Genomic DNA, 25,465 nt, shown 5'->3' on the forward strand with positions numbered 1-25,465 from the left:
CCCCTTCGCCGTCGTTCCTCGCTCCGCTCGCGGTGCTCGCTCCGTCCGCTCTGCTCGCTTCCTCGTCGGTCCCCGCTCGGGCAGCGGAGCCTGCTGCGCCCGCTGTGCTCACTTCGGCGTCGTTGCTCGCTTCGTCATCGGTGCTCGCTTCCTCCTCGTTGCTCCCCTTCGTCGTCGTTGCCCGCTCCGCCCGCGGTGCTCGTTTCGCCCGCGGTGATCGCTTCCTCGTCGTTGCTCGCTCCGCCCGCGGTGCTCGCTTCGTCGTCTTTGCTCGCTCCGGCAGCAGTGATCACTTCGTCGTCGTTGCTCGCTTAGTCGTCGTTGCTCCTCTTCGTCGTCGTTGCTCGCTCCGCCCGCGGTGCTCGTTTCGCCCGCGGTGATCGCTTCCTCGTCGTTGCTCGCTCCGCCCGCGGTGATTGCTTCGTCGTCGGTGCTCGCTTCGTCGTCTTTGCTCGCTCCGGCAGCAGTGATCACTTCGTCGTCGTTGCTCGCTTAGTCGTCGTTGCTCGCTTCCTCCTCGTTGCTCCCCTTCGTCGTCGTTGCTCGCTCCGCCCGCGGTGCTCGCTTCGTCGTAGGTGCTCGCTTCCTCGTCGTTGCGCGCTCCGCCCGCTTTGCTCGCCGCTTCGTCGTCGTTGCTCGCTCCGCCCGCGGTGATCTCTTCGTCGTCGTTGCTCGCTTCCTCCTCGTTGCTCCCCTTCGTCGTCGGAGCTCGCTCCGCCCGCGGTGCTCGCGTCGTCGTAAGTGCTCGCTTCCTCGTCGTTCCTCGCTCCGCCCGCGGTGATCTCTTCGCCGTCGGTGCCCGCTGCGCCCGCGGTGCCGGCGGTGCTCGCCCCACCCGCGCGAGCGAGATCTGCCCAGCGTGAAGAGGAGCAGGACAGAGCGGTTTTGCTGGCCCCGGGCACCTGGCCAGGCCCAGCCCAGCCCAAGAATGCCTGCGAGAATTCACTGTTTAGAGGCCCAGACGCAGCTTCCCCGGCGCTGCGCTTCTTCACCAGCTTCAACGACGCCAGCGCTCAGCACCGGCGTTTCGGCACAGGAGGGACGTGACACCTCCCTGTCTCTGCCCCCGCCCCTGGCTGCACTCCCCAGCCCGGCCCGCGATTCTTTCCCGCACGCTGATTGCTCACAACTGGAAACCCCTCCCTCACGGACACCGGCTTAAAATGCGGCGGCAGCGACCGTGGCCGGTGGGCTGTGTCGGGATCAGTTCGTGTCGGTCCGGAGCGGCGGGCGGCACCCGGAGCTCAGAGGCGGCTCCAGCCCAGGTGGGACCGCGGTCGGTGCTGCCCCAGCTCGGGGCTCGCTGCGGGCGGAGGGGGGCGCGGTGAGGGCCGGGGGGATTCTGCCGAGTTCCTTGTGCCGGCTTCCCCCGTGTGCCCCCTGCGCTGGGATCGCAGCCGAGGGAGCGGCTGCCCGCGCTCTCCTCCTTGCCCGGATGGCCGGCATGGAGCCGGTGCCGCGGCAGCGATGGCTCATCGCGGCTGCTCTCGCTAGGACGGAGGCGGCTGCTCCGTGCCCGGCACCGTTCCCGCCCGTGCGGCGCCGGGCTCGGGGCGCTGCTCGGGCGGGAGGTGTCCGTGCCCGGCTCGGGGCTGGCACGGCATGAACTTGAACCCAGTGCCTCAGAGCCCAAAGCGCTGCAGGCGCCGGGTGCGGGCACAAAGCGGCGCATGCAGCCTGCTCCGGGGCCGAGGCTTCTCGGCGCTGCGCTCTGTGCCGGGAGCCGCTCCGTGTGCCCAGGCAGGGAGCCGCGGCGGCGGCCGTGCTGGCGCTCGGTGTGCCCGGGCTCCGAGGCGCCGGGGCAGGGAATCATGCCGGGTACAATGGTGAGCAGCCCGGGGCTGCTGCTTCTCGCCCCTCGGCAGGCGGACTCCGAGCCGCAGCTGCCCCGGGCCAGCAGCAGCCGGCAGCTCGCAGGCGCTCTCAGCGCCCGGCCCGGCACGGAGCTGGGCTGCAGCGGCTGCAGAGCCACAGGGGCCGCGGCTGCGGCCGCCGCAGAGCTCCCGGAGGCTGCGCTTGTCGCCGCACCTGCTGCCGCACCTCTGGGCAGCGGCGACAGCGCAGCCACAGCTGCCACCGCCCTCCTGAGCCCCCGCACGGCCGGCACCAGCAGCGACCTCTCACCGTGTCCCTTTCAGGGTGCCATCAGCGCGGCTGCAAAGCTGTTCCCGAGGCCGAGCTCCCAAAGGATCTGTCAGCATTCCTGATGTCTCGAGAGCAAGGTGCTGCTTCTTCCAGCCAGAGAGATGACACCTCTGAGCAGAAGAAGAGAGAGTTCTGCTCCATGAGAGGAGTTGAGAATGAGCATCTCCAGGAGGAACCAGCAGCTGCGGTTCCACACTTGCCTGGGGCCCAAGAAGCCTCTTGGCATAAGCAGGGGGATGCCACTTGTGAGCGTGCAGTGAGTGCAGATGTGGAGAATGGATTCTGCACCAGGGACGGGAGTGTGAGGGAGCCCCTGGTTCCCCAGGGCACAGCAGCAATGTGCAATGAACAGAGAGGGAACCTCAGAAGATTCCTGGGTGAGTACAGGGCCACCTCTGTGGCCTCTAGGCAGGGGCTTGTGTCCCCTCCCAAGGCCAGGGCTGGCAGGTGTGTGGCTGTTTCCCGATGTCTGGAAGAGGCCTCGTGCTCTGCTGGGCCCCATCCGTGGCTGGAAGCAAGAGCCCCAGCTGCCCCCAAGGCTGTGCAGTTCTCCTGCTGCAGCCTGTGCCCACAGCTGTGTCCCTGCCTGTGGCCACAGCTCTGTCCCTGCCTGTGGCCAGGCTCTTGGCTCTCTGGCTGCCAGCTGAGGGAGGCCCACACTGCCTCAGGGCTCCCTGCTCTGCTCCCTGGCCGTGGGCTGAGCAGATTGCGGGGCCGGCTCTGCTTCTGGCAGCCAGCAGCTCTTTCCTGCTCCAGGTGAATGGTTCAGGATCCGTCCTGTGGACATTCTGCTGCTGATTCTGCAGTTCCTGCTGCTATCTTTGATGGTGGCCTTGGCTGTGCAGTCAGGTAAGGGAGGGGCAGCAGCCTGGGCCCAGCCCCTCGGGGCAGAGCGGGCTCCCTGCTCCCTGCACAGGGGAATCCTCAGACCTTCTCCTCTTCCCCCATCAGCACCACAGGTTACAGTCACACCTGCCACTCCGCTGTTGGTTCTGGGCTGTCCCCGTGACTGGGTTGGCTACAAGGGGGTCTGCTACTCCTTCGCACGGGATTACAGCACGTGGGAGCAGGGTCAGGAACGGTGCTCCGAGCTCAATGCCTCCCTGGCCATTGCCCAGGATGAGGAGGCCATGGTGAGTGAGGGGCTGCGGGCGCTGTGGGGTGGCTGAGGGCAGCCTGGGGGCGCTCCTGGGCCGGGCTCGGTGCTCGCAGGGCCGGGGCTGCAGCCCTGGGCCGGGGCCTTGCAGGGAAGGAGCCCCGGCGTGCGGGGGCAGCCCCGGGCACGTGTCCCCCCGAGGGGCCGGGGCAGCTCCCACTCTTCTCTCCCGGGCAGGATTTGCTCTTCCGTCTCCGCGGGAACGGCGATTTCTGGCTCGGGCTGCGCAGACGGGGCGAGCGCCTGCACTGGGGGGACGGCAGCAGCTACAGCTCCCGGTGAGTGCCGGGGAGCCGGGCGGGGCCTGGGGGCACAGGGGCACAAGGGCTTCCCCTGGCAGCCAGCGCTGCCTCTGCTCCTCCCTGCAGGATTCCCGTGTTTGGCAATTCCCAGTGTGTGTACCTTGCCGACAGGAGATTGAGGAGTGACAACTGCTCCAAGGAGCGGCCGTATGTCTGCAACAAGGCCCAAGCTCCCCTGTAACAGGGGCTGCACAAAGGACCTTCTCCACGCTGGGCAGTGCCAGCTTCACCTCTGAGCCCAGTACAGCGCTGTCCTTCCTCAGCTGCGCCCTGTGCCTTGCACTTCCTCTCAGGGTCACCTCAGTGCCTCTTCATCCCCAGTGCCAGCGCTGGGCTGGGGCTGCAAAGGAAAAGTCTCTGCAATCCATCCTGCCACCGATGCTGCCTGCAGTGAGGGCATTGCCCTCATGACACAACGAGCTCCAGTGGGAAATCCAATTGTGCCTAGGCTCCTGGAGATCATCACCAACTGGCCAGAATGTGGCACTTTTGGACTGTCTTTGGAAGAGGAGGAACTGCTGATATGTGCTGAGCAGGAATCCCACTTTTGGCATCAGGCACCTGGCTGTGGAGAATAGTCTGTTGTCTCTTTATCTGACTGTCTGCTGTGAAGGATCTGACTGTCCTCCTGTGGCAGGAATCCCAGGCTGGAGCAGGACAAGGATTTGTCTCTCGGAGGGAGAAGCAGTGACATGATGTGACTGTAACCTCCATCCTTCTGTGCCACTGTGTGGGGAGGAGGGAGCAGGGAACTGGGGACAAAGCGAAGCCCAGGAAGGAGAGAACAGTGTGAAGAAGGTGCATTTTTACTATTTGGGGAACATCTCATTCTCTTGTTCTGATTTGTTTGATAATAATTTCGATGAAATTTTATTTCCCCACTCGGGGCCTGTTCTGCCCATGATGGGTGAGAGATCTCTGGCTGCCTTTCTTGAGAGCCCCGAGCCTTTCCTGCTGTGTTCTGTTGCCTGCCCAGGGGCAGGAGCAGAGGCTCAGAGCTGGCCCCGGGCACCTGGCCTGGCCCAGCCCAGCCCCAGAATCCCTGCCAGCATTCCCTGCACCATTGCCCGGCCCCACGGCGGCTGCGGCTCCGCGGGCAGGCGGCTCCAGGAGTTCAGAGTGGGCAAAATGGGAGCGAGGGACAGGAGGCAGCTGGTGCCAGTGGGGGAAATGGCTTTGCTGGAGCTGGCAGGGACAGGAGGAGGAGGGAGGAAGTGCTGCAAAGTAAAGGGGAGAGAAAGAGAGACAAGGTGGTGGGGATGGCCATGGGGCAGGTGGGCATTTTGCTTTGCAGCTCTGTGGGAGGAAAGGAAGAACTGTCAAATCCATGCAGGAAAAAAGGGGCCAAGTAGCAGATGGTGGAAATCTCTGACACTTGGGATTCATTTGATCTGCCTGCACTGCAAAAGCCAACAGTCTCCAAGCACCACCAGCGCTGTGATGTGCCTTGCCCTGCCCCTGCCCTGGCTGCAGCAGCCGCCTGTTGGGACGGGCCCTGTTCTCTAAAGGAGCTGCACCCAGGGACCATTGGGGCAGTGCTGGGTAAGAAGTGAGGAATGGGAAAGGGTGGGAAGTGTGAAGGGAATAAAATAGAATGGTATAAGAAAAAATGGTAACAGAACTGCACCAGGAATGGCCACTCACTGCTGTCACTAACAGAGCTGCACTGAGGGACGGCCACACGTTTCCATTCCCACACGGAAATGCTGGGACTTGCCTTCTCCTCAGTAACCATCAGTGGCATTTCCAAGGCCAGCAGGTACACTCAGAGATGTCCAGAATCATCATTACAGTGGGAAAATGGGGTTGGCATCAGATGTGACACACATCAGGAAGAGCACAGCAGCAGAAATAGGGATTTCCCAGCTCCCTCCCAGGGAGAACAGTATCAGCACAGGGACAGAAAATGCTGATAGAACATCCTTTCCAACTGCTCCCTGTACTCAGCTGGAGGTAGCATCCTTTAGCTTGTGCTCTTCAGTGGATTTCCCCATGGAAATACTGCAGAGGGTCACAGAAGATTTACTAGCATGTTAAAAAGAAGCTGAAAACCCAGAAGGATGACATTTGAATAGGGACACAAGCAAATTCACACATCATATGACAGTTCAATATGGCTGCTGAGTATGGAGCCTGGAGGACAGCTAGATTAAACTAGAATAGATTCCAAAACTGTTCGGTCTTAAAACTGCAGGTAAGGTTAATAACCCTCACCAATTAAAAAAAAAAGGGAAATCTGCTCAGAACTAATTTGGATCACCATCCCTGCAGCCACATGACTCCTTGTCTCCACCAAACTACAAAGGCTTTCCTGGAAATCTCTCATTTTCTGCTTCCCACCTGTAACAGTGCTCAAGTGACCTGTGTGATCTCTCTGAATGAACTGAGCTTTCCCTTCACAGCAGCTCTGCTCTTCACTTGCCAGCCTCGTGCCCTTGGCAATTTCCATCTGGCAGCGTTGGCCTGCTGAAGGAGAGGCTCTGTTCCAAACATGCCCACTTTGCAGCAGTGCCCCACGATGGGATGTTCTCCTGCCTGGACTAATCCCTTTGCTTCTCAGCTCCAGCTGCAGCCCACAAACCTGGCAGCTGTTCAGGAGCCTTTGCCATGGCACGGCCCCACCCAGCTGATTGCCAGCCTGGCAGCACAGTGGGCACACATTCCCAGCCCTGGCCGTTGTTTCCATCCCGCTGCAAGGAGCCCAGTTGTTCCCCAGTGTTCCTGCAGGAATCCAGGCCCAGGGGTCTGTGGGGTTTGCAGGGGCTCTCTTGGGGGTACCTGGGGGTGTCTGTGGCATTGGGGAGGGGGTCTGAGCTCTGGGGCTGTCTCTGGGGTCCTGCTCTTTTCCCCTCATATTTCCCATCCTTTTTCCTCTCATGTTTCGCACCCTTTTCTCTTTACCTTTCTAGAGCTTTCCTGCTTCTTAAATACCACGTTTTCACCATTATGCAATCTCCATTTTTTAACCCTTCTTCCCTTTTTCTGCTGCCCTTTTTTCCTCCCATTTTTCCTGCCCTTTTGCCTGCTTTTTTCTGCCCTTCTTTGCCTCTTTTTTTGCTGCCTTTTCCCCAGTTTTTGCCCCTTTTTTCCCCTCCATTTTTTTCTTCTGCCCTTTTTTTGTCACCTGTTTTTGAGACCTTCTTTTCCACCCCTTTTCTACCAACTTTTTTTCCGCCTTTTTTTTTTGCTGCCCTTTTGTGCCTCTTTTTATCCAGCCTTTGTGGCCCCTCGATATAAATCCCTCAGTGGAATCAGTGGGGGTTTCTACCAATTTCAACCCTAAAAATAAGGCACATAGAGATTCCTTGTCAATGTAAACTTAAAGATGATGAAAATTGAAGGTTTGCTCTCATTTCAAACCTATAAAATCCCATCACAAAGGGTGTTCCCTGATCTATTTCAGCAAGAAAATGGGGATTCCCCATCCATTGATAGCCCTGAAATAATGGCCAAGGTAGGGTTTCTTTCCATTGATGCCCTCAGCATTGCAGGTGAATGGGGATTCCCCCAGTTGAAACACAAACAATAAGGGAAAATTACCCAGTTAAATAACTCCAAAATACACTTGGACAGAAATCCATTGAAAGGGAACCACACACCTCTTGTCTGCCCTAATTAATTCCATCAGGCTTCCTTCACTAAAAACACTCTCAGAATTAAAAGTGGAGATGCCTGGTGTGTTACTTCAAAGCAGAGGAAGAGGCAGCATGGAAATGCTTCTTCTGCCATGGCAAACTCTCCTGGGAGCACTCCCAGAGCCTTGCAGGGCTCCCCTGGGAAGCTGCTGAACAAATGGAAAGAGTTGGGATGAGCAGAGCCCCAGAGAAATCCCAGCCCCACTGATGGAAAAGTCAGATTATCCAAGCAGCAACAGCAGCTGGAGTGTTTGCAAAAGAGCAGCTTTGCTCTGAACCCAGCTTAGGAGTTCTCCTCATGCACTAAGGGAGCCCCTTCATCTATTTGGACCTTTTCTATAGCACAGGCCACACAGCAGTTCAATGTGATCATATTCTTCAACTCAATTATGTTTTAAAGTATCTAAACTTGATCTAGCTACTCATCAGTGGAGAATTTTATGTATTTTCAGAGTAAATTACCTTTCCTGGTCAAACACCAACCCTTCCCAAGGTTCAAGTACCTCTGCTTTCCACCACTAACTGCTCATTAGCCTTGTCTCAATTAAAAACCTCTGTTAACCCCATTTTTCCACCACAGATTTGTCTGAGTCTCTCACCTCTCAGCAGTCCAAATTCCTTGAAATTTAGCAGAACCTTCTTCACACTTCCCAGCTCTTGCTGTCCATCTCTAATCCCTGTCCAACCTGCCAGTGCTCTCCCTGAACTGCTGACAAAGTGAATTACACAACATCAGTAAAGGACAACTCATTAATTGCTGAATAAAAAAGAAATAAAGAGAAATTAAGAAGCTGATTTGGACTCAGCAGGACTGCACTGCTGTTGTCTGTGTATCAAGAATTTTTATCTATTTTATATCAAATTTAACTCATTGAAACCTAAGATCTCATATTTAAAATAGAATGTTCTTTCCACATGAAAGCATCATGCTGCATGCCTTCCAGCCACATTTTCACTGAAAAAACTCCAAACTGCTCAGCCTGGGCTCCCATCATGCCAGCAGTAGCTGTATATCAACATTCAGCAGTAATGGAATTCATTCAGAAAATGAACAATTACAAAAATACTTTCACTCCAAGAACTGATACTGCACTGAGGAAGTTATGCATACCCTCAAAGAAATCCAGAAATCAAGATGTATTTTTGTTTTTATTGAAATAAAATTAAATAATACTTCTGACCAGTATTTACACATTTGATCCAATTACTCTTCCTGCAATGTGCTATTTCCCCACCTGCCCCTGAAGGCAGCAGCATTTTCAGAACAAGACTGCTCCCCAGATATTGAACCCACTCAGCAATGGGTAAAAGGACATTTTAGAAATGTGGCAAATTGGATCACTGAATGAAAAATGGAAGAGAGATTATGTAATAAAACAGAACATCATTTGAGTCATGCATTCAACATCACTTTCCAGTTTTCTGAAATTGTGCTAGCACTGGGAAAATCTCATTTCCACCCAAGACAGTGTGCAAACAGAAGCTTTTGCAGATGAATTCACTTTGCTGGAGTGACACAGAATGAACAGAATGCTCCAAATTCAAACCTTTGGCCTCTTCTCCCCCATCCTGCTTGTGTGTGTGGCTCCATCTCCCCAGCAGCCATGTCTGGTGCCAAGGCTCTCCCTGCCTTGCTCAGCTGCCAGTGAGCTCTGAGCTCTCAGGTAAATTCACCCCCAGGCTCTGTAAAATGCTCGAGGTGGGTCCTGCCAGGCCAGCCTGGGCACTGTAGGACTCGAGCAGGTTTGCCACCAGGTTCATGTCCACATCCAGGGCTGCCAGCTCAGCAGCCTCAGCTCCACAGTCAGGGCCAGCACTCTCACATGGGGCTGCTCCAACAGAACTTGCCTGCAGGGAGTACAAAGAGAAAGCTTTATCAAATTGCAGGAGCAGATTTAAGGAGATAAAAAGGGAAAATCATAGGAGAAAAGAAACAACAATTGTGCAGCCAACAAAGTCCAGTACACTCCTGAGTCCTGACAGACAGGAATTCAGACACCAAATGCTCTTGCCAGCTGAAAATCACCATTATCCATTACCCAGATTAGGTTCCAAGAGAAGGACACAAAGTGTTGCTGAGTTCTGGCTCAGCTTCCTATGGGAGAAAACTACTACAGGACCTCACAAATGAAGCTGCAGCTGCTTGCCTTACTACTAAAAACAGGGAAAAGATGGGCAAACTAAAACTAAGCCTTGGAAAAGATGGGCAAATTCCAAGCTTAGGTAAGTTTCAGTTTATTAAAAACGTATGATGGTGCAGGTCCAGCACACTTTGCTTGCAGGTGGGAAGGTTCCAATCCCATTACTCAGAATGGCCACTTGCAGCACATTTCCTGCTTGGAAATTACTGCTGCAAATCAGAGCCCAAGGCACACTCACCCCTCTCTTGTGGCTGCTGAAACTTTTCCCAACGTTGGTCTGTGCCAGCTCACGGTCCATCTCCTCCATGTACGCCTTGAGACTGCCCACGAGCTCCTCAGGAGACACCTTCTGCTCCTGCCTTCCATTCCCAGCATCCAGCTCTTCATCATCCTCAGCTGAGAAACCAAACTCCTCCTCTTCATCCACATCATCAGAATCCAGCTCCTCCGAGTCTGCCCCTGCACATGATTTGGTGTCAGTACAACAGCAAAGAAATCAGTGCTGGCATTTGTTTCAAAGAAAGAAGCAATCTCACCTAAAATTCTGTCCAGAGCTTTTGTAAAAGAATCCACATCAAAGGTAACTTGGGATTCATCAGATGACCTGAAATATAAAAATATTTTTAAAGAAATGAAGCTTCTATGCTTGCCTAAGCCTGACACAGGCACAAGCCATATTGATTTCTATCAAGCTAGGACTGAAGCTGGGACATTTGAATTTAAAAGTCCTCAGAAGTTTGAAGCCTGTGTGCATTAGACATCAAACAGTGAGTGGAAGAATTCTTGGCATAAAAGAGCAAAAATTTGAAGACCACAAAATCCACCTGAGGGACAGAGAGCAGCTCAGCTTGCAGCACTTGAACCTGCACCAGTGCCAGAGTGGCACCAAGCTGATTTAAAGCAAGTACAGGGTCACTGCTCTGCCTTTGCTCCAGGCCCTGCTCAGCACAGCACCTTCAAACTCTGATTCTCTGCATCACAGAACCAAGCACAGGGCTGCAGCACAGTGCAACATTCCACACCAGAGCCAAACTCCAGGTGCTACTACCATGGCATTTCTGCTCCTTCGTGCGTGGACACTTTGGACACAAAAGCCTTCATGCTCTCAGCAACTGTTTCCAAGCCATAGTTTTGCTCCTCCTCATTTGGGGAAGGAAGGGACTCATTTCTTGTCTCCTTCAGCATCTGATCCAGAGCACCTGGTGTCATATCCAGCCAGCTGTCATCTGAAAGGACACAGCACAGATCTGTTACTCTGCACAAGCCTGCTGGCCCACAGGCCCAAACCAGCTGACTGACAGGGCTGCAACCATCCTGCAGCTCAGTTCTGCAGTTCAGCTCTTGTGCTGGTCCTGGCTCACACACAGCAAAGGAGAGAGAGGCTGAGAAGAACTGAGTGCAGATTTCTTGTCACTACTTAAAAACTCTGCTTTGCAGAGCTCAAACTCAGAGAGACCATTCTAGTCACTGAGAAGCCTTTGGCCACTCAGTGGAGGAAGAAAGGCTTACTCTAAACTGGGAGAGCCAATCCAGTGTTTAGTCTTGAGGAAGGCTGGATTTGCTCTCCCTTCACAACTGTCAGCATTGCCCCTCTCCCCCCACAAATACCCATCTGTAATAGGAATAATTCCCCATCCAGCTCACCATCCTCTGCAGGAAGACAAGCTGCTTCTCTCTCCAATTCCTTCAGATCAATGGGGGTTGTCTGTAGTAGTGCCAGGATTTCATCACCTGGGCTCACTTCATCACAGCTGGAAGAAAAACCAAACTCAATTTACTGAAATGGATTCAATGGGATCACATGCTCTGCATTCAGGTTTTCACTCAAATTCTTCCATTTTCCTTCTGTGCAAACACATCAAAAAGGGAAATGAATCTGGGGAAGTACCAGAACACTACCCAGAGCATTGGCCAAAACAGGACACAGGCAGTCCCTGCAGTTCCCAGCAGATGGCTCCAAACCCATTGGTCATGGCTCTTTTCCTTTACATTTCATTTGCCTTGGTAAATATTAAGATTCCCTGATCCCAAACACCACAGACTGGAAACTCAAAAAAATAACAGTCAAGATATTATGGGCTGGCAAAGCCTCAGATATTTCTGTAGTGATTTAGTTTTTGGATTTGATCTTCCAGAGAAATCCACAGCCAGCCCCTTGAGCAAAGGAGACAGATTACCCTGTATTCATTATTCACTGGCACTGCTTTTCAATGAAACTTTTCTACAATTTCTACAGTCAACCAAACAAAAATTGCTTTGCAGTTGTTGCCTTTTGGATCAAGGCAGGCGACCTGGTTCTGAGGTACAGCTCGACAGCCCTCTCTCTAGGGCCGTTCGGGCCAATGACATACGCAGACACCAATGTGGTGGACGGTCAAAGGCGTTTATTACTTCTTTTCATGGGGTCTTATAGTCTTAGGGGTCTCTACGTCAAAAAGGGGTTTGTCCTTCTTACCTATGGTTAGTAGGGGATGGAAAAGTACTGGGTAAGGGATGGAAAGTTACTGGCTTCAGTGGGGCAACATTCCTATTGTTAGTGGGACCACATTCCTATGTTAATTTCTTATCTATGAGTACCTGAGGGTCTTATCTATGGGGAACCGAAGGTCCTAGCTTCCCGTGACATCGCGAAATCTTCCGCAGCGCCTCTTCCCTAGCTACCACATCTCCCCCTCCCTTTTCACAAATGAATGAGGTAGTCGAGTACATAGATACTGAACTGAGGTATAAAGTTGTGACTTGACAAGGGAAAGGGATTTTGGGAAACCTGAGTAAGCTTTTGCCAGACAAGTTTTGAAAATCTTGTGACTGGCAGTGTTCTTTGGTTGAATTCCCTGGTTGGATTCACAGCAGTTGTCGTCGCCCTATGAACAGGATGTTGGTCCGTTCCAGGCGGCTCTGAACGAATGAGACCAGCTTGTTCAGCAGGCATGGTCCGAAGGTGACTGTTAGAAACAGCATCGCCAATGGACCTATCAGGGCAGAAATCAGAGTGGTTAGCCAAGGTGATTGATTGAACCAGGACTCGTACCAGCTCTGTTGGGCCTCCCTGTCTTTCTGCCTCTGGGCCAGTCTGTTCCGGAGTTCTGCCATGGAGTCTCTCACGACTCCCGTGTGGTCTGCATAGAAACAGCACTCTTCTTTCAAGGCGGCACACAGGCCCCCTTGCTGCATGAACAGGAGGTCCAGGCCCCGCCTGTTCTGCAAGACCACTTCTGAGAGTGAGGAGACTGACTTCTCTAGATAGGAGATGGATTTCTCAATCCTCTGCAGGTCTTCGTCAATCGTTGCCTGCAGTTGTGACAGTCCTTGGTGCTGCGTCGCTAGGGCTGAGACACCCGTGGCCGTTCCTGCTGCTCCCAGGCCGAGCAGCATTGCAATAGTTATACTTGTCATTATTTCTCTTTTGTGGATCCGGCTGGGTCCCTCAAGAAGATGGTACATCTCTTCGTCTGAGTGGTACAAGACCCTAGGAACAATCAGAACTTGGACACAGAAGTCGTTAGAATCATTGAATTTGGGAAGGAACACACAAGGACTCACTCCGGATCGCTGGCAAACCCACATCCCCGATGCGGATGGGACTGCCCACTTATTGTTTTTCCTGTTCAGCCTGCCAATTTTGGTGCAGATGTTACCTCCCCGCTTAGCTAGGGTTGAATTGCCAAAGCATCTGCCTCGGCCTGTGACTTGACTCAGGGTGATTCCTTTGCGAGGGGTGTCCCATCTGCACTGGTGAGGGGCGTCGGCTGTGGAATAACTGAAGGGAGTGTCTAAAGCGACTCCTTCGTAAAAGGGGGGTTTGACATCGTAACAAAGCCAGCAGGATTCGGTTAGGTTAGGGTTGGATTCGTTCAGGGATACAAAGGTAGCCTCTAACATACGAAGGATTGGGTCTGCGTCTGACCCGGTTAAGCGACTCATCTGGAAGGTTTCCGCTTGACCGGTCGGGACATTGCTGACCCCTGTGGGTAAGGTTTTGGGGTAGGTTATGTTTCTCCCTTTCGGCACGCTTTTAATCACTTTGTTGGGTCCGACTGCTCGGGGTGCTGACGGCTGGAGCCTGATAATTTGCACGTTCACCCTCTCTTTTGACCCTTGAAGGACCACTGTCCACGTTCTGCCTGTGGCCCAGCTAGGGTGGTCTGGCTGCAGGACCGTCATGTAATCAGTGCATGCCCGAAAGTTAGGGATTTTAATTTGGTTTCGATGGGGGTTTTCGCGAAAGAAGAAGGGTATTTTGCAGCCGTTGGGTGCCCAGGTGAACTGTAAGAATTTGTCTGGCTCTTGTGGGTCCCACCCAGGCCCCGACGGTCTGGCATCTGTAACTATGGTTTCGCAGCCCCAGTGCCCACAATATCCCCACCCTGGGTGATTGCAGTAGCTTTTCCCAGGGTTTGAAGCTGGGCACCAGTAGGATAGGTACGAGTGTTTGGCGTGTAGGGAATAGGGGTTTGCCCTTGGCTGTCCTGGAAACAGGTCGGTGATGCGGAGCACGAAGGATGGAGTGTTCGGTGTGGTGATTTCTCTGAGTGCTTTGCCACTGCCAAGGTGTCGCATGACCCACCTGAAGGGCTGATGGGGGTAGTGGTCTGGGCTGGCTTGCCCTCTGGTGACAAGCCCCAACAGCAAAATCACACAGAAACACCCTTGGTGCTTGGGTCTCACCCGTGTGGGTCTCTCGGGCGCTGCCTCGTGGCTTGGTGGTCTGTCACTTTCGTCTGGAACCGGGATGTACGCGTCACGAGGACGTCCCACGAGCAGGTCTTGTAAACAAAGACTCGCAATTCTCGTCAGTCTCATTCTGCTCGCTATGAAGGTCCGGTTTAATCGACTTAAGTGGACACCACCTGATTTTGCCGTCCTTTTTGACAGCTGCGTACCCTCTCCCCGTGAGCATCAGCCTCCAACCCCGTTCCCACTCGCCTAGTTCGTTTCTGATTACCACCTGTGGGCCCTCTTCTAGCGCTCGAGTGGCCCAGTGTTTTTGGACGGGACTGTTTGTTTCGTCTCCCCTAGGGAATTGATTCAGTGCCAGCAAAGCGGTTGCCAGCATACGTGCCTGATCTCCTGGGGGAATGGCATTGGCAAAGCCCTCTGCTTTTGCCAATACTTCTATCTTGGTTTTCAGGGTCTGGTTTGCTCTCTCAACTATGGCCTGCCCGGTACTGTTGTGTGGGATGCCTTGCACTAACGTGATGCCCCATTTTGCAGCGAATTCCTGTACTTGTTTAGAGATGAAATTGGAGCCATTGTCCGTTTTGATCTGCTTGGGGATACCAAGCCAGGCCATGGCTGTCAGCCAGTGCTGAATTGTGTTTTTGGAGTTGGTTTTGGGGTGCTGTGTGGCTATGATCGTCCCGCTATAAGTGTCTACTGTCACTGCAAGCCATGCTCGGGGCTTCATCAGTTCGCACCAGGTGAAGTCTGACTGCCAGATTTCTGAGGGCTTGAGACCTCTCGGGTTGACTCCGTAGGTCCAAAGGGGTGACTTCTGGCAGTAAGGGCAGGTGGCTACCACATGTTTCGCGTCCGCTGTCGGGATTCCGCATCTCTTCGCCAGTGCTTTGACTCCGATGTGGAGCGACTCGTGCAGTTGACGAGCTCTTTGCAGGGTCCAAACGCCTTTCGCTGCGGCGTCCGCTTTATCGTTGCCGGTCTGGAAGTAGCCTTTGACTGGGTCATGGCTGTTGATGTGGATGACTGACACGGTGCCCTGTCGCGAGGAAAGTGCTTCTTCCAGCATTAGGGCTGCTGCTGATGTCGACACTCCTGGTCCTGCCATGGACAGGCAGAGCCTTGCCACGAATATAGAGTCCGTTACGATGTTGAGGTGTTCGTCTTGGAAGAGTCCGCACGCCAAAACCACTGCTGCTGCCTCCAGTTGTTGCACTGACAGTGTGGGGTCACATGCTTTGACGCAGTGCCATTGCTCTCCTGCCTGCCACACTGCTGCTGCGGTTGAAGTCGTGGAGGAAGCGTCTGTGAAGACTGTTGGTCCTGGCTGCGGTCTGTCCTTGACCTTCGGTGGCACGTCCACGTCGACTACGGTCAGCAGCTTTGTCCAGGGTGGCTTGGAGGAGTAGAAGATTTCTCCTCCGAAACCGGAGAGAGCAAGGGCCAGGTACTCTGATATTGTGGCTGACTCCGAGGTCGGCTGCTTGCGAAACGGAAGGTGGATGCTTGTCGGCTCTGTCCCTAGGTGTTTCAAGGCGAGTCTCCTGCCTTTCATGATGAGACTGGCGATGCATTCGATTCCCGGGGAAAATGCACGAGCGGGTCTTCCGAGGACCACCCATTGGATCGGTCGGGCCTTTTCAGCGAGTCCTTGGGCCAGTGCTCCCACTCCTCCCTTCGGTGTAAAGTGGACGTACAAGTCCAGTGGCATGGCTGGGTTCCACCTGGCAAGTGTGCCAGTGGACATCTGGTTTTCGATGAAGTCGAGGGAGCTCGTTGCTTGCGGCGTCAGCTCCTTGGGATCCCAGGGGTTCTTCCCTTTCAGGAGGTCGTACAGAGGGTCCATGACCTCGGGGGGAATCAGGACAATGTTGCGAAGCCACTGCAGTGATCCCACCAGGCGTTGCACGTCGTGGAGCGTCTTGACATCTCGGTTGACCTTCATCTCGGGGGGTGTCACGTAGGAGCTTGTGATTCCTACTCCCAGGAAGGTCACGCAGGGTCCTCTCTTGATCTTTGCGCTCGCGATCTCGAAGCCGTTGGCCTGAAGGGTCTCTGTGATTGTGGTCACCAGGTCATCTACTTGGCTTGTTGATGGTGCTGCAACCAGGATGTCGTCCATGTACTGGATGATGGTTGCGGTGGGATTGGAGTGTCGGACCGGCGTCAGTGCTTTGTCCACGGTGATCTGGCATATGGTCGGGCTGTCGACTAGGCCTTGTGGAAGCACTCTCCATTGGAAGCGGAGGTTGGGCCGTTCGCCGTTCCGAAACGCCACGGAAAAGGCAAATCGTTCTCCGTCCTCAGGGTGCAGGGGTATTGAAAAGAAGCAGTCCTTGATGTCCAGTACTGCGCATGGCTGCCCTGTGGGGATGGCTGAACTCGCGGGTAGCAGTGTCTGGACTGGACCCAGGGGTTGGATCGTCTTGTTCACCTCTCTCAGGTCGTGGACGAGACGATAGCCTTGTCCGGACCTCTTGGGGATCACGAATACAGGGGTGTTCCATGGGCTGGTGGAGGGTTCTATGTGACCCTTTTGCAGTTCGCGGTCGACCAGTTCCAGCAAGGCTGCCATTCGAGGCTCTGTCAGGGGCCACTGCTCAACCCATACAGGGTCTGATGATTTCCAAGTCAATTTGATTGGCAGCGGAGGGTCTACGGCAGTGGCCTTCAGGATAGGTTTGTAATCCAAAATCCGAGCATGGAAAGGACGTCCCGTTTCTCCGGGGCCGGGATGCTTGGAGTGAGTGTGCTGGCAGGGAAAGCTGTGCCGGCTGGGGACAGCTCGCTGAGTTGTTGCCCTTCTTCGGAAGCCTGGACTAACGCGGTCGTCCTGCCATTCCTGCTTAAATACAGTCCGCCCCGCCCCATCAAAAAGCATGCGGCTTATTTGCATAATATCAAAAGTGAGCAGATCGTTATTGTTAGAAAGGTCATCCTCAAGAGTGTGTACTACAGCTGAGTTGATCCCTATTTCTGAAATCGCTTTGGCTTCTTTTGGGTTAACTGGGGTATATGCCCTTTGTTGGTTCCCCCGCGCTCCGGCAACCCCCCCCGGGAAAGCGTGCATGGAGGCTGCCGGTGCCCGGTCCCCACAGGCTGCTTTTATTTTTCCCCAATCGCTGAGTTTGTGTTGCGATTGTTTCCCGATATTGTTTAAATCTTTATTCGGTTTCGCTCGAAACCGCATTAATTCTGCTCTCTCGGTTTCCGAGTCCCAGCCGGGCTCGGTCGGCTCTTCCGAGCTGTCTGAGCAGCTGTTACTTGACTCTGAGCCGGAAGCTGACTGCCGGTACACTTCCGGCGCTCCGTGCCATTTTGTGCGGCTTCGACCTCGCTCCTCCCTTCGGGGGTGGCGCTGCTCCCTCCCCCTGGGGTCCCCCCGCCTCCTGCCGGGGGAGGTCCTTACCCTACAAGGACCTAATTTGAATAGAGCGCTCTGGTTGTTCTTACGCTCCTCCGCGGGGGCCGCCCCGTCTCCCCGCTCGCCCGCGCATGCGTTGTTAAGCAGGCTGACTCCATTTCCGCCCCCCGCCTCCTCCCTTCCGCCCTCGCCATGTGGTTCGGCGCCATTTTTAAACGCACATGGCGGGGACGAGTTTTTACCGATCCCGGCGGGGTCCGACAATCTGGCCTCGTTCCGCGCCTCCTCCGTGAGTCCCTGCCAGAAGCATCGCACGCGCTGCTCTGCTTCTTGCACCAGACCGGCGGCCGGCGGGGAAGAGATGGATAGAGAAACCGCGTTTTTTTCGGACGGTTCCGCGGGGGGGCTAGGACCCAGTGGGCTCCGCGGTAAGGTTGGGGGGTCCCCTGGGGGTTCTGGGGGGTCCCCTGGGGGCTCCGGGGGGTCTCCTGGGGGCTCCGGGGGGTCTGGGCTCGGGCTCGGGAAGGGGTGGAACGCGCCCGGCCCCCGCATATTCCCGCCTTCAATCCGATCGCTCTCAGAGGTGGTCTGCGTCTCGGCCCCCACCCCCGGCTTTGGTGTAGCTAATAAACGTATACGCGCGGCTTCCCGTGTCTCCTGTTCTTCTAACGTCTTGCGTGGGTCCTCTTCTACTTTCCCCCACGCTTTGAGGTTTTTACCACTGCCTGCGGACTTAGAGTCCTCTGCTGAGGCGGCAGTGCACTTCTCCCGCGCTTCCCAATATAATATATTTACCGGACGTTCGATTGTCCCCAGCTCTAGGAGCCTTGCAATAGCAAGATTAGAATTCCTGAGCTCACCTTTAATTCCCCATTGCTCATGAGCCTGACTTACGACGTTCGCTGTGGCTTCCATTGTCCACGCTGGTCCGGGGGGCGTCCCCCCCCGCTGCGGTCAGACCTGCTGCCACAGCCGCCGTCCTCTGTCCAGGAGTATCCCCGTTCCCCGGGCGCAAGCCGCTTTCCCGGGTCTCGGCACCAAAATGTTGCCTTCTGGATCAAGGCAGGCGACCTGGTTCTGAGGTACAGCTCGACAGCCCACTCTCCAGGGCCGTTCGGGCCAATGACATACGCAGACACCAATGTGGTGGACGGTAAAAAGGCGTTTATTACTTCTTCTCCTGGGGTCTTATAGTCTTAGGGGTCTCTACGTCAAAAGGGGGTTTGTCTTCCTTATCTATGGTTAGTAGGGAATGGAAAAGTACTGAGTAAGGAGTAGAGAGTTGCTGACTTTACAGTTAGTGGGGCAGCACTCCTATTGTTAGTGGGGCCACATTCCTATTGTTAGTTTCTTATCTATGAGTAACTGAGGGTCTTATCTACGGGAAACAGAGGGTCCTGGCTTTCCGTGACATCGCGGCAATCTTCCGCAGCGCCTCTTCCCTAGCTACCACACCAAGCAAGTGGATATTTCTCACCAGTCCGGCGCTCCACTGTGTCACTGGTCTCAAGCCGATCTTCTCTGGTCCTGATAGCCAGCTGTCCTTGAATTCCAAGATGGCCAGTCCTGGTGTCCTCTTCGGGCGTGGCTATCCCGGACGAGTGCCCCAGCTGAAATAAACAGGGCAGGTGATCTTTTCTCCGTGTTTAATGTCTTTATTAAAAGTGATCAGCGCAAGACTGGGAGGCTTGACAGGTCTGCGGGTTTTCCATCGTCGCCCTCAGGAGTGGCTCGGAGGAGGAGGAAAGTGCAGCTTTGTCCCCTAGGGACAGAGCTGGGGCTCCCATCCTCACAAGAGAAATGGGGGTACCCCCTGTGTTGCCACTTTTGGTTTTGCCTCCCAGGTTCTTGCCTCTAGCCAGGATCCTTCCTTAGCTATGGCAAGGGACAAAAAAGGGTCTCAGTGTCTCTGCAGGCTCTGTACGTTGTTCCTTGTGTCCAGACATCACTTTGATCTCTTAATTCTGTGTTGGCTCCTTGTTTTTGGGGTGTTTCAGTGAGTGTGGTGGGGGTCCTCTCTCGTTGCATTCCGGGTCTGAGGTTATCTGCATGTACTTCGATGTCTTTTCCTTGCACTGTCCGAGAAAGGCCATCAACCTGGCTTTAGGCAGGGCGGTACTGATACAAAAAAGGGGAATCCTCAACAATAGAGGGTTAAGGACGGACACTTAACAGGTGAACACAACATGCAGCTAACAAAGAACTCTCCTGGCCAGCAATCAGATCCCAACTCAACTTGTAACTCTGCAACCCTCTTTTTTTAAAAAAAAGAGTAACTCATTTTTTACTCATAACACTCAGCCCAGCACAGCGCTGTCCTTCCTCAGCTGCGCCCTGTGCCTTGCACTTCCTCTCAGGGTCACCTCAGTGCCTCTTCATCCCCAGTGCCAGCACTGGGCTGGGGCTGCAAAGGAAAAGTCTCCGCAATCCATCCTGCCACCAAGGCTGCCTGCAGTGAGTGCATTGCCCTCATTAGATGTGGGAAACATGGCGCATTATTTAAAACTTCTTATAGAACTTTATTGAAGGATATAATCCCACATTTGGTGCTTGTCCATTTGCACAGAGTTAATTTAGACTGTGTTCTCTATATACTGTTACAGTATATGGCTACATGCATTTTCAAGAGTTTATACATATTCAGGCATTCCTTTGAGTTAACATTTTCTTTTGTTTGGTTTTAACCTTTTACTTGTCTTCCTGCCATCTTCTTGACTAAACTAATATATTTTACTTTTTCTTGTGGTTCTATCTTTTTGTATTTTCACTCCCTGATTACGAGGCCCCATAAATTCTTCTTTTCTTCCCATTCTCTGCTTCTTGTTTCCGTTATCTTGTCTTCCATTTAAAATAGTCCTTCAATGTGGGAAAGTACTTAATTCTTTTACACCATTTTCTGAGTTAGTTACATGAAACAATCATTTCAACATTTCACAGTCTCTATTATGCTACGGTCTAAGGTAGAATAAATTACACCACTATTTAGAAATCTATTCGGTGCTTTCATAAACTGACAGATTACACTATATCAAAAGCAGTAAATACAAATTATACTATGTCAGGATTTTATTGATCAGTAAAAACTTGCAAAAAGGGGTTAATACATAAATGCCAATATCCTTTTTTTTTATTTATTAACTAACTGTTATTTTATAACTGTTATCTCTTAACTGTTAGTAATAATTAACTTGTTATTGCATTCTACAGCAAGCTCAGTTGTGAAATCACCCTGGGCTCTTATAAATTATCAAAAACAGGCCTGAAGGAGAGACTTTTGGACTGTCCTTGGAAGATGTGAGAAACGACCCTCATTGCTAAAATCTCAAAGCTTCATTAAACCTTAAGAAAAAAATAAAAAAATAGATCAACAGACTGAACAAGGAAATATTACAGCGTTGGATGTCTCTGTGATTGTCAACCACATGCTGGTTTGCAAAATGGATGCTCTGCCTTTTATACCCTCAGCCCCTCCCAGAGTTTTGTCAGTCAGCTCCTTCTCTGCCCTCCACAGGTGGAGATCACTTCCTCACACCTTGACTGGAGCTCAGGTGTTGTCCTGTGGCCCCTCCTGGTAATGAGCCGGCCCTCCCCAAATGCCCTGGGAACTGAGACTGCTACGAGGGAGAGGGAAAGGGGAATAGGGGAGGACATGTTACAGTGACAGCACTATTCATCTACAAAACTTCTCCTCACATACACCTAATATCTGTCTCTCAATTGTGAGAGCCAACCATCACAACATTCATCTACAACAAACCACCCTTTTCCATTCCAATGAGTCATTTGGCTCAAACTCCTCACTCTCATTTTTGGTTCTGATAATCTGCTCTTCTCAAAAAATAATTTTAAATGAGTCACACTAGCATCTATTGATGTGGGTGAGGACAGTGGGAACAGAAGGAAAAAATCTCAGGTTTTCTTTAGCCACACTTATTTGGAATGGACAAAATGGGATCACTAAGGTCTGGTATGGTTTTTTGAACCCCATCTACCATGCCCGTGGGGTTGCTACTCATAGCAGGTGAGTGCAGAGGCCAACTCAGTCTTGCTTCTAGTTCCTGCTGTATATAAAAGCTGAAGAATGACAGAGGTCTGGGGTGGCTTTCTTGCCCCCATCTTATGTCATGGTCCGCTCTGTGGTGGGGAGTCATGATGGTTTGTTTCACCATGCCTATGGTATTGCTGCCTGCAGCAGGGCTGTGGAAACTTCTCGGTGGCGAACACAGGGGTCAACCTTGTCTTGTCCTCTATTTCTTGTTTTACTCTACTTGTTGGTCCTCAAGGAAGCTGCCCCAATACCTTTGATGATTCTCTGTTGTTGAAGGTTGCAATGCAAGATGTTTTCAGTTACCATCTGTATGGCAGATTACCTTTGTCAAGCGGGCAGTTTGCCTTATCTCTCTCTTTGAGTGACCACATTCACACCTTCCTCGGGAGGGGACATCTGCTAACAGCTATTGAATGTCACTGCATGACTGATAAGAACTGTAACATCCCATTGGGAGATGCTCCGCCCATTGCTACCCAGATATAATCCAGAGGTTTTTGAGACAGCAGCATGGCTTTGTCCATGGGATTCCCCAGAGGAACAGCAGCTGTGTCTCCTTCCACTGGATCTTCAGAGCAAGAATACATCCTTCTCTACAGATTCCTCTCGCTCCAACAGAACCACACCTGACACTACAGGAGGGCTGCAGCCACATTTCCAATTGGACTGTCACCAACACCCCACAGGGTGTCAGGTTGGGTTCTGACTCTGTCAGTGTTATTCTAGTGTACTGCATTGTTTATTTTATTCTTTTTTTTTTCTTTTCCCTATTAAAGAACTGTTATTTCCTGCTCCCATATTTTTTGCCTGAGAACCCCTTAATTTAAAATTTATAGCAATTCGGAGGGGTGGGGAGGGTTTACATTCTCCATTTCAGGGGACGCTCCTGCCTTCCTTAGCAGACTCCTGTCTTTCCAAACCTAGACAGATTTTGGCGCCCAACATGCAGCTCGAGGGCACAGAAACAAAAAGGGAGTAAGAGTTCTTGAGTAATATAGAAACCTCATTAAGCACACCATGTGGTCCAGCTTGCCCTGGTTTGGGTGGCATGTGATCGTGGCTGAATTTCTCCCATTTGTAGGCCCTTATCTAAACATGGTTCCTATAACCAAGGCTACTGTGTCTGTTATACCCATAAAACCCTTGTTTTACGCGTAAATAAGGTGAGGAAGTAATGGATTTTTAACTTCCTCTGGAAAACAGGCACATGGATTCACAGCTATCACACACTAACTGTATGTTTTTGGGATTATTTTAATAATGGCACCTGCTGTAAGGAAATGACACCAGACGAAATCTTCTCCCAACCCTTTAACCATGTCTTTGGGTCCGCTCCACCAGTTTTTGAAGGGTTCAGATCCACTCTAAATATTAATGATATCATATAGTGGCTGGTGTTGCTGATAGGCCTGCTCTATTTAGCATTTAGAGAGAAGGGGAGACTAACCTGGATAACTACCATGACACCTACCCCAGAACCTAACACCAAAGTCGAGGGATGCTGCTGCCCCAGAGCCTGACCCTGCCCCACAGCCCACCCCAGATGTGAACTACCCAGATTAGATGGGGGTCTGGTGAAGGAGATATGTGATACGGGCCAGGGGCTGAAGAAATACACTTCCCCAGCTGGTGAGAAGGCCTCCCCCTGCCTTGAAGAGGGAGAGTCTAACAGTGTAGCAGCGGAACCCACAGATGTTACAACTGTCCAGGTTCCAGCTGAATTTCAAAGGCAGACACAGCCAGCAGCAGTTGCCCCTGTAGAAACAAGGAGATCCAAGACGAAAGCAGAGCACCCAAATAGGGGAGAGCCCTCACAACCCACAGGGGAGCCAGAGGGGCTCTGTAATCTGCACAAAGACAGTGTACAACAGGGACGTGAGGCTAATACAACCTGGCTACTTCGGGTCTGGAATCTTATGGGTACAGGCATCCAGCTGGATGGTGGTGAGGCAAGGAATCTGGGACCCTTGACCCAGGACTCAGGTATCAATCAGATTTTTGTAAGACAGCCAGAGTCCCTTTCCCTCTGGGAGCAGCTTTAATGAGTGTCAGAGAGAGGTTTGTTCACAGGGAAAGAATGCAGGACCAGCACCATAGAATGCGCTGGAAGACTCTTGAGGAAGGGTTCCCACGCTGAGAGAAGTGGCAGTATTGGAGGTACTCTTTGGGAGGGATGGACAGCATGACAATGACCCTGACAAAGTCAGATGCACAGGGCAAATGTTGTGGAGCCTGGCAAATCTGGGGCCATCCAAATACACCACCTTCATTGCAACGATGAATGCCAACACCAACCGAGAGACAGTGGGTTCTGTGGCCAACAAGCTTAGGAATTATGAAAGTGTGATCAATGGCCCAATGCAGGCTCATGTCTCTGCCATGGTCCAAGAACTCAGAGAGGAGATGGGAGAGATGAAGGAGGAGGTGAGGAGGAACAGTTCCCACATTGCACCACTGTGAGTCACAGGCCCCAGAGTCAGAGCCCAACGTTCCCCATCTAGAGAGAGAGGGTACACCCCACGGGCTGACCTGTGGATTTTTCTCCGTGACCATTGGGAAGACATGGGAAGGTGGGATGGAAAACTCACTTCTGTACTGGCAGCATGGGTGCATCAACTCAAAGAGGGAAACGCTAATTGAGGGAACTCCAGTAAAGTGAAGGTAGCCTCAACTTCCCATGACCGAGCTGCTGAGTATGATCTGTCAGATCCCCAGATCTACCATGTGTACCCAGGGTTAGAGGGGCCCTGCCTCTAGCCAGGGAGAGGCACGGGAAAACCGGATTTTCTGGATGGTGTGGATCTGATGACCTGGCACATCAGAACCACGAAAGTACAATGCCTTAGTTGATACTGGTGCGCAGTGTACCCTAATGCCATTGGGATATGTGGGGGCAGAACCTGTTTCCATTGCTGGGGTGATGGGAGGATCACAGCAATTGACCCTGTTAGAAGCCGAGGTGAGCCTGACTGGGAAAGAGTGGAAAAAACATCCTATTGTGACTGGCCCAGAGGCGCCGTGTACTATGGGCATAGATTTCCTCTGGAACAGCTATTACAAAGACCCAAAGGGACTCAGATGGGCTTTTGGCATAGCTGCTGTGGAGGCAGAAAACATCAAGCAGTTGAACACTTTGCCTGGACTATCAGAAAGCCCATCTGTAGTGGGTCTCCTGAAGATAGAAGAGCAGCGAGTGCCAATTGCCACCTCGACAGTGCACCGCTGGCAGTATCGGACGAATCGAGATGCTGTGATCCCCATCCACAAAACAATCCGTGAGCTGGAGAGCCAAGGGGTAGTTAGCAGGACTCACTCACCCTTCAACAGCCCCATTTGGCCTGTGCTTAAATCTGAAGGAGAATGGAGATTGGCAGTGGACTACTGTGCATTGAATGAAGTGACTCCACCACTGAGCACTGCTGTGCCGGACATGCTGGAACTCCAGTACGAGCTGGAGTCCAAGGCAGCAAGGTGGTACGCCACTATTGACATTGCCAATGCATTTTTCTCCATTCCTCTGGCAGCAGAATGCAGGCCTCAGTTTGCTTTCACCTGGAGAGGCTTGCAGTACACCTGGAACCGACTGCCCCAGGGGTGGAAGCACAGCCCCACCATCTGCCATGGACTGATCCAGGCTGCACTGGAAAAGGGTGAGGCTCCAGAGCACTTGCAGTACATCAATGATATCATTGTGTGGGGGAACACAGCAATGGAAGTATTTGAGAAAGGAGAGATGATCATCAGGATTCTGCTAGAAGCCGGCTTCGCTATCAAGAAGGGTAAAGTCAAGGGACCTGCCTGAGAGATCCAGTTCCTGGGAGTGAAGTGGCAAAGCAGATGGCATCAGATTCCCACTGAGGTCATCAACAAAATCATGTTGATGTCTCCACCAACCAGCAAGAAGGAAACACAAGCTTTCCTGGGTGCCATAGGTTTTTGGAGGATGCAGATTCCTGAGTACAGTCAGATCGTGAGCCCTCTCTATGTGGTCACCCAC

General features: G+C 52.7%; 1 protein-coding gene across 1 annotated transcript; it reads left to right on the forward strand.

Moving 5' to 3' along the window:
* Positions 1-1,811: 1,811 nt before the first annotated feature.
* Positions 1,812-3,784, forward strand: LOC131086325 (C-type lectin domain family 2 member B-like). The gene is made up of 5 exons (XM_058029287.1): positions 1,812-1,818; positions 2,902-2,994; positions 3,097-3,278; positions 3,479-3,579; positions 3,670-3,784. Exons 1-5 carry the CDS (start codon positions 1,812-1,814, stop codon positions 3,782-3,784), a joined length of 498 nt encoding a protein of 165 aa, XP_057885270.1.
* The last annotated feature ends 21,681 nt before the right edge of the window (positions 3,785-25,465 follow it).

This window comes from Melospiza georgiana, chromosome 8 (genome assembly GCF_028018845.1).
Source record: "Melospiza georgiana isolate bMelGeo1 chromosome 8, bMelGeo1.pri, whole genome shotgun sequence".
In the NCBI taxonomy this organism is placed as follows: Eukaryota; Metazoa; Chordata; class Aves; order Passeriformes; family Passerellidae; genus Melospiza; species Melospiza georgiana.